This window comes from Rhinoderma darwinii, chromosome 4 (genome assembly GCF_050947455.1).
Source record: "Rhinoderma darwinii isolate aRhiDar2 chromosome 4, aRhiDar2.hap1, whole genome shotgun sequence".
NCBI classification, from domain to species: Eukaryota; Metazoa; Chordata; class Amphibia; order Anura; family Rhinodermatidae; genus Rhinoderma; species Rhinoderma darwinii.
In genome coordinates this window covers 240039627-240049169 of record NC_134690.1, presented here as the reverse complement: position 1 = coordinate 240049169, position 9543 = coordinate 240039627, and the positions used below count along the sequence as shown (strand labels likewise).

General features: G+C 41.0%; 1 protein-coding gene across 1 annotated transcript in view; it reads right to left on the bottom strand.

Annotated features, from left to right (window-relative positions):
• Positions 1-545: 545 nt before the first annotated feature.
• The window catches only part of NDUFAF7 (NADH:ubiquinone oxidoreductase complex assembly factor 7), a 64589-nt gene continuing 55591 nt past the window's right edge, over positions 546-9543 (bottom strand). Inside the window, exon 10 of the mRNA XM_075862312.1 lies at positions 546-781. Within this exon, the coding sequence (XP_075718427.1) occupies positions 581-781 (201 nt within the window). The 3' untranslated portion in view covers positions 546-580. The remainder of the gene's footprint in view (positions 782-9543) is intronic.

Genomic DNA, 9543 nt, shown 5'->3' with positions numbered 1-9543 from the left:
TCTAGTGCTGAAACCTGTATCCGTCTGGTTAGTGGCACCGACAGCAAGTCGAGCTGTGATCGATAACTGGTGGATCCTCACTGAACCGGTCAGTCCCGCTGACCTGATTGATTCAGGACTCAGCGCAAGAGTATGTACTGTGTATTGTCAGGACAAATCCACAACTCACCCTGCTCAGGACGAACGTGTTTTTACGGCCACGACTCAATCTGCGGTCCCATTCATTTCTATGGGCCCATGCACACGACCGTGGTTTCCACGGTCCGTGCATTGCCCGGAAGCCCGGACCGCAAAAAGAAAAGACGTCTTATTACGGCCGCATTTTGCGGTTTGGACTAATTGAAATTAATGTACACGGCCATGTGCACGGCCCGTGATTTGCGGAAGGCCCGCGGGTGATACTCTGTGGCCATCCGAGCATATCACGGGCCGTGTTCACTACTACGGTCGTGTGCATGAGCCCTTAAAAATATGCACAAGAAATAGCTCATAGTATATTTATTTACAAAGTAAATATTTAAAAACAAAACATGTTATCCAAACAGTTCACAAAAAAAAGTTTATTATTGTGAAGACACAGTCAAGTAAATTGTAATCTGGTAAAACCAGCTACTGGGTCAATATTTTCTTTTGAACTTCCATCAATTCTTTCCATTCTACTGTGTGGAAACATGGAGAAAAATTTGAATCGCTGTCCCATTTTACAGGGATTCATTAGAATGTCACAGCTTTGGATTAAATGTTGTTGAATTGTTGCATCTTTATTGTTTTCCAGAAGTACCTAAAACAAAATAAATATATATTGTAAAACTAAAATAAAGTTGTATGAAAGAAACAACTTTGGCCTGAATAACAGTGTTTAAAGGTTAAATTACTACAACATTCCTATGACAGTGTATAATTGTGTACACTGTAGGATCTACCATACAATTAAAACATTAGGACGTCAAGCACAGGGGAGGGTTAAAAAATGTAAATTGAATTCAAACTGTATGAGTGCAGGCAATCCTCTGTGAGCTATAGAGGCAGCAAAAAACGGTAATGTGCTGGACTCCATGCTGTTTGCCCTCATCTGCATTAAGACATTGTAAAAACAAAACAAAAAAAGCTGCAACCCTCTCTGAATGTAAATAAATGGCTTTATTCACAGACGTGACGTAAGGGTCTTGAAAATGGTGAGGGCATGGAAACACAAAATATATTAGAATTTTTATTTACACAAAACTGGGCGAATATTAACCAGAGAATAAGAATTAGTGTTACTGGTAAGTCCCTTTCCATTACAACTCCAAGAAAGTGCGACCGAAGGTTGTCAATTGACCTCGGTAAAGACAAAACCCAGAGAGGTCAAATGGTCCCTCCTGCCACCAATCTCCAGTGCTTTCAAATAAAGAAAATGGATAGAATGCTACAAAATACTTATTCTGGCAAAGATAAAATAGGAGATACACAAATGTGGGAGGATGGTGCCTTCATGGAGAACTCATTTAAAAGGGGTTTTCCCTAAACCCCGTTCTAGCTTTTTGTGCTCACGCTGCCTTCCGGCCACTTACTGATTACATGATCGGGAGTTACGGAAACAGGTTGAGCTACGCTGTTTCCGTAACTCCTATAGAACTGAATAGCAGTTACGGAAACAGCGTAGCTCGCATCCTACGCTGATTCCGTAACTGCCATTCACTACTGTGGGAGTTAGGGAAACCGCGTAGCTCAGCGAGTTACGCTGTTTCCGTAACTCCCGACCATGCAATCAGCAAGTGGCCAGAAGGCAGCGTGAGCACAAAAAGCTAGAACGGGCTGTAAAGTCTGTAGGTTTCTCTTTTATCCATTTAGCTAGGGTGTTCTTGGATAACTTTTATAAATAATTTTTAAATGGGAATTTTATTAATAGGTTGGTGCCTTTCTACCACGAGATGATAACCTCTAAGCATCTGACAACAGTTTTCCCCACATTTAAGGTATTGAATATTCTGTACAGGTCGCTCTTATGGTCTCAAGGCCCCACACTTAGACTAAAATGTTTGCAAACACGACTAAAAATAAATAATGCCAACAATAAGTTATGTTTACTTTACCCTATCGCTAAATAGTGATGCTAGCCATTTAGAGTGAAGGAAATAAGTATTTGATCCCTTGCTGATTTTGTAAGTTTGCCCACTGTCAAAGTCATGAACAGTCTAGAATTTTTAGGATAGGTTAATTTTACCAGTGAGAGATAGATTATATTTAAAAAAAAAACAGAAAATCACATAGTCAAAATTATATATATTTATTTGCATTGTGCACAGAGAAATAAGTATTTGATCCTCTACCAACCATTAAGAGTTCAGCCTCCTCCAGACCAGTTACACGCTCCAAATCAACTTGGTGCCTGCATTAAAGACAGCTGTCTTACATGGTCACCTGTATAAAAGACTCCTGTCCACAGACTCAATTAATCAGTCTGACTCTAACCTCTACAACATGGGCAAGACCAAAGAGCTTTCTAAGGATGTCAGGGACAAGATCATAGACCTGCACAAGGCTGGAATGGGCTACAAAACAATAAGTAAGACGCTGGGTGAGAAGGAGACAACTGTTGGTGCAATAGTAAGAAAATGGAAGACATACAAAATGACTGTCAATCGACATCGATCTGGGGCTCCATGCAAAATCTCACCTCCGTGGGGTATCCTTGATCCTGAGGAAGGTGAGAGCTCAGCCGAAAACTACACGGCGGGAACTTGTTAATGATCTCAAGGCAGCTGGGACCACAGTCACCAAGAAAACCATTGGTAACACATTACGCCGTAATGGATTAAAATCCTGCAGTGCCCGCAAGGTCCCCCTGCTCAAGAAGGCACATGTACAGGCCCGTCTGAAGTTTGCAAATGAACATCTGGATGATTCTGAGAGTGATTGGGAGAAGGTGCTGTGGTCAGATGAGACTAAAATTGAGCTCTTTGGCATTAAATCAACTCGCCGTGTTTGGAGGAAGAGAAATGCTGCCTATAACCCAAAGAACACCGTCCCCACTGTCAAGCATGGAGGTGGAAAAATTATGTTTAGGGGGTGTTTCTCTGCTAAGGGCACAGGACTACTTCACCGCATCAATGGGAGAATGGATGGAGCCATGTACCGTCAAATCCTGAGTGACAACCTCCTTCCCTCCACCAGGACATTAAAAATGGCTCGTGGCTGGGTCTTCCAGCATGACAATGACCCGAAACATACAGCCAAGGCAACAAAGGAGTGGCTCAAAAAGAAGCACATTAAGGTCATGGAGTGGCCTAGCCAGTCTCCAGACCTTAATCCCATCGAAAACTTATGGAGGGAGCTGAAGATCCGAGTTGCCAAGCGACAGCCTCAAAATCTTAATGATTTACAGATGATCTGCAAAGAGGAGTGGGCCAAAATTCCATCTAACACGTGTGCAAACCACATCATCAACTACAAAAAAAGTCTGACTGCTGTGCTTGCCAACAAGGGTTTTGCCACCAAGTATGAAGTCTTGTTTGGCAAAGGGATCAAATACTTATTTCTCTGTGCACAATGCAAATAAATATATATAATTTTGACTATGTGATTTTCTGTGTTTTTTTTTTTTTTAAATATAATCTATCTCTCACTGGTAAAATTAACCTAGCCTAAAAATTCTAGACTGTTCATGTCTTTGACAGTGGGCAAACTTACAAAGTCAGCAAGGGATCAAATACTTATTTCCTTCACTGTATTAGCCGAAAATATTGTCTTTAACACCTTAAGGACACGGCCATTTTTTGATTTTTGTTTTTCACTACCTGCCTTCCAAGAGCCATAACGCTTTTAGCCACATTAATAGAGTGGTGTGAGGGCTTATTTTTTGCAGAAGGAGTTGTAGTTTCTATTGGTAGCATTTAAAGTACAATATAATGTACTGGGAAACTGAAAAAAAAAATGTTTGCGGGCTGAAATTGGAAAAAACTGCGATTGCTCCATTGTTTTGTGTGCTTCATTTTTTGGCTTTCACCGTGCGGTAAAAACGTCAACTTAAAGAGGCTCTGTCACCACATTATAAGTGGCCTATCTCCTACATAAGGAGTCCGGCGCTATAATGTAGGTGACAGTAATGCTTTTTATTTTAAAAAAACGATCTATTTTTACAACATTATTAGCGATTTTAGATTTATGCTAATGAGTTGCTTAATGCCCAAGTGGGCGTATTTTTACTTTAGACCAAGTGGGCATTGTACAGGGGAGTGTATGACGCTGACCAATCGGCATCATGCACTCCTCTCCATTCATTTAGGCAGCGCATAGGGATCCTGCTAGATCCTTATGTGCTGTCTTATATTAACACATTAACAATACTGAAGTGTTTAGACAGTGAATAGACATTCCACGGGATGTCTATTCACAATCCCTGCACTTCGTTACAGTTTCTATGGTCGTTACAGCGGAGGAAGCGTGATCTCGTTGTAACATGTCATTTACTGCGTAATCTCGCGAGACCACGCTTCCTCTGCTGTAACTACCACAGACAGAGTAAAAAAGTGCAGCGATTGTGAATAGACATCCCGTGGAATGTCTATTCACGGTCTAAACACTTCAGTATCGTTAATGTGTTAGGATAAGACAGCACATAAGGATCTAGCAGGATCCCTATGCACTGAGTAAATGAATGGAGAGGAGTGCAGGACGCTGACTAGTCAGCGTCATACACTCCCCTGTACAACGCCCACTTGGTCTAAAGTAAAAATATGCCCACTTGGGCATTAAGCAACTCATTAGCATAATGTAATGTCGGGGTAGGGAGACAGACAAGTGAGCCCTAATCTACCCGCCACTCAGTCCCTGCCTACTTGCAACGACCCGCCCTAGGCGACGGGGTACAACTGGGCGACGGTCCCTACACTCAATAGGTGCACGACAGACAAACAGACAAGGGTACAAGAAGCCAGGGAAATGGGGAAGTTGCCCACAGGGACACCGTGAGCAACAAGCGAAGTGAATGAGCCGAGTCAAACCAGGAGATGAGCGAGGTAAAAAACGCAGAGCAGAAGAGTGGTCAGTAAAGCCAAGGTCAAACACAAGCAGAGGATCAGTAGTTCAAGTAGCTGCAGCAGGGCCAGGAAACCAGCAGAGAAGAATCACAAGCAAAGGAGGAACAGGAAAGGCAGGTATAAATAGACAGAGGGCGGGAGCTAGCTCCCTCTGGCCAGGCTGCGATAGGCTCTCCCACTCCTAAGCCTGCCATCCTGGGTGGTGGAAGATGGAGTCAGTCTCACAGACATAGAAGCAGGTGCAGACTGATTACCTATGGGCGTCGACACAGAAGTTGTGTCTGGCAGATCCTTTACACATAAAAATAGTAAAAATAGATCGTTTTTTTAAATAAAAAGCACTGCTGTCATCTACATTATAGCGCCGATCTCCTTATGTAGGACATAGGGCACTTATAATGTGGTGACAGAGCCTCTTTAACTTTGTTCTGTGGCTCAATACGATCACGGCGATAGCAAACTTCATATAGGTTATTTAATATTTTACTACTTAAAAAAAAAAAGGTTTTGTTAAAAAAATTGTTTCACCACATTCTGAGAGCCATAACTTTTTGTTATTTTTCCATGGATTGAGTGGTGTAAGGGGTTATTTTTTGCGGGACCAGCTGTAGTTTTTATTGGAACCATTTTTTGGTACATACAACTTTTTGATCACTTTTTATTCCATTGTTTTTTAGAGCTAAGTTGACCCCAAAAAATGATTTTGGCGGTTGAATTTTTTTTTATGGCGTTCACCGTGCACATTAAATAATGCTATATTGTAATAGTTCAGACTTTTACAGACACAGCGATACCAATTTTGTTTACTTTTTATTATTTTATACATTTTAGAGGAAGAATGGGAAAATGTTTTTTTTTTTTTTACTTTACATTTTTTTCCCCCACTACTAAAATCTTTATTTCACTAATGTAGGGCTTAACAGAGGCAGAGTGAAGGCAGGCCTGGAGGCCTTCAATAAGCCCCTGGGCTGCCATGAAAACCATCGGCATCCCATGATCCCATTGTGGGAGCTTTTGAAGGGGGCCTCAGATGATGCAGTCGCAATTGACTGCAGCATTTGAGGGGTTAAACGGCCACGAACAGCGCGATCACTGTTCATGACCATTAGTCCGGGTGTCAGCTAGAAAACACAGCTGACACCCACTGCATATGGAGCACGATCAGCGTGTTTCATATTTCTCCCCCTGCACTAGGACATACGGGCACGTCCTGTGTGTGAGTGTTATACTGTCTCTGTTTTAGATATTATACAAATTTTTCTTATATTGGCATTATGAATGTTTTTATTTATTTTTTACTTTTAAAGATGCTGTTTTCTGTGGATGTTATTGATACCTACAATATATCGTCTGATACAATGTTCTTTTGATATGTAGATATAGGCGTAATTCTCTTCTCTACAGTGTGTTGAAGTCAGGCTGTAATACCACAATTTATGTTGAGATATTTATAGAATATCTTTTAGATATACCAATTAAAGTTTCGGCATATTCGTCAACTTTGAACATCCATTTTAGGTTCATTTTATTCTTGGATCGGTGCTATGTACACATTTTCGCTATCGATTGTAGCATACATACGCTGACTTTGAACAATCTATTTGGCTTTATAGTGATCTTTTATTTCTTGGATCAGTGCTATGCATATATATTTTCTCTTTCATTGCAGCATACTTTCCCAGCTATTCTATGTGTATGTATAGGAATAAACTTCTTGTGAGTACTATATAAACTGCTTGACATAGTTTATCATTGATTTTTTCAATTAAGTGTGAGCACATGCGCGCAGTTGTGTTACATTGCACAGTAGCAATCACTGTCCACTAGGGGCTCAATTCGTAGTAAACAAAGCCCGCCTGCATATATATTTTTTCGACATGCGCAGCAGGGTCTTATTTCTGACTAACGATATACTCTTTATCAGACATGCGCAGTCAACTTCAGGGCGCCGAGAGCTGCCATCCCCCTTCTTCCACACAAGGTAAAAAAAAATTGTTATATTGCTAACACATGTATACATAAGAAGCAATACATTTTTTAGCTAGTTACCTCTAAAGAAGCTGAACTTTATATCTCACTGAGAGATGCAGTTAGTGGCTGGCTCTGCCTTTTGATTTGGGAAGGGGTTACTGTTTGCTTTGGTGACAGAGCCTTTGGCACTCCGATTGAGACAGGACACTGTATTCTGTGGAGTATCTCTGGGAGAGAGGGAGGACCACTTTGGGCTGTATGCAGACAACCTTATTTTATTCATGGAGGACGTAGATATTTCCCTGCAATGAATTTGCTCCATTTTCGGGCCTTCGTATAAACTGGAGCAAATCGGCTTTGATGCCGCTATGGGATTCAGATTGGCCCTCTGTATACTGTAATCTGCCGATGGTGGAGGATTTCATGTACCTGGGCATTTATATTACTAAACATGAAAATAAATCTCATGCAAAAAATATTTATCCTCTGCTAGAATATACGGAATCCCAATGTAAAGTATGGGGAATCCCTGCCTTTATCTACACCTGGACATATCAATTTAGTTAAAGTGATACTTCTCCCGAAAGGGTTGTACCTTCTTGAATATGCCTCAGGTCCCAATCCCAAATCCTTTTTTTCCAAACTACAATCCTTAACTTCATTTATATGGGGGAACTCCAGACACAAATTGAGCGTGTGTATCTTAAAAAGGCCAAAAACACAGGGGGTATGGCCCTTCCGAACTTTTATTTATATTTTTTAGCTGGCCGGCTCCGCTTTCTCCATGGATGGACACTACCAAACACTCCAGCTAGTATGGAATATTAGCGAGCACATTAGTTAAAGATGGGCACGCTGTGGCCGGTCTTGAAGAGACCAAACCTCTTTCCTCGCTGTTTGTTGTTGCTTCACAGGTTGGCCATTCTGGTTTGGAGAAATAGCTCCTTAGTAGCTCATTATCATGACCTTCACTCCACGATAACTCTATGGGGAAATCCTATGTTCGCTCATCTCTCACTTGTTGAAGGGGATATGTTTTGGACTTCATATGGTGTTAAGACTCTGGGAGATCTGTACAGCGATGGGACTCTTCGATCCTTCACACAAATACAAGAATTATTTCATGTACCACGTACATCATTTTATAGATATTTGCAACGGAGACATGCTATACGCAACCATTTCCCGAATGTATTTAATAAAACGAGTTTAAAATGGGTATTAACCCCTTAATGACCAGCCTATTTTGGACCTTAATGACCAAGCTATTTTTTACGTTTTTCAATCGTCGCATTCCAAGAGCTATAACCTTCTTATTTTTGCGTAGACATAGCTGTATAAGGTCTTGTTTTTTGCGGGACAAGTTGTATTTTTTAATAGCACCATTTTTAGGTACATATTATTTATTGATTAACTTTTATTAACTTTTTTTTGGGGTGGGGAATAGAAAAAAATCTGAAATTTCGCCACTCTTTTTTGCGTCCTAAATCTACGCCGTTTACCGTGTGGTATAAATATCACAATAACTTTATTCAGCGGGTTGTTACGATTGCAACGATACCAAATTTGTATAGGTTTTGTATGTTTTACTACTTTTACACAGTAAAAACGCTTTTTTTTCAAAATTATTTGTTTTTGTGTCTCCATATTTGAAGAGCCGTAACGTTTTTATTTTTTCGCCGATGCGGTTGTATGAGGGCTTTTTTTTTTGCGGGGCGACTTGTAGTTTTTATTGGTACCATTTTGGAGTAGATGCGACTTTTTGATCACTTTTTATTACATTTTTTTAAAGTCAGGATTCACAGAAAACAGCAATTTTTCCATAGTTTTTTATTTATTTTTTTACGGCGTTCACCGTGCGGGTTAAATAATGTAATAGATTTATAGTCGGGGTCGTTACGGACGCGGCGATACCAAATATGTGTAACTTTTTAACTTTATTTTGTTTTTTTAATAGTAAAGCAGTTTGTAAGGGGAAAAGCTGGGTTTTTCATTTTTTTCACATTTTTTTTTAATTAACTTTATTAAACTTTTTTTCACTTTTTTACTAGTCCCATTAGGGGACTATAATATGCGATTCTGCGATCGCATTTATAATACACTGCAATACTTTTGTATTGCAGTGTATTACTGCTTGGCCGTTTAACACGGACAGGCATCTGCTAGGTCATGCCTGCGGCATGATCTAGCAGGCATTCACTCTAGGCAGCCTGGGGGCCTTTATTAGACCCCCGGCTGCCATTAAAGACACAGACACTCGGCGATCGTATCGCCGGGTGTCGGTGGGGGAGAGAGGGAGCTCCCTCCCTCTCTCCAAAACCACTCAGATGCGGTGCTCACTATTGAGCACCGCATCTGAGGGGTTAAACGTGTGAGATCGATACTAATATCGATCTCACACGGCAGAGCAGGGACACTCCCAGCCCTCAGCTGCCTCTAGCAGCTGAGAGCAGGGAGATCTGACAGCTCCCTGCTCTGTTTACTTATTCCGATGCCGCGACGTAAAAAGTCTATGGCATCGGAATAAGGCCCGTTAGTGACCGACGTAGAA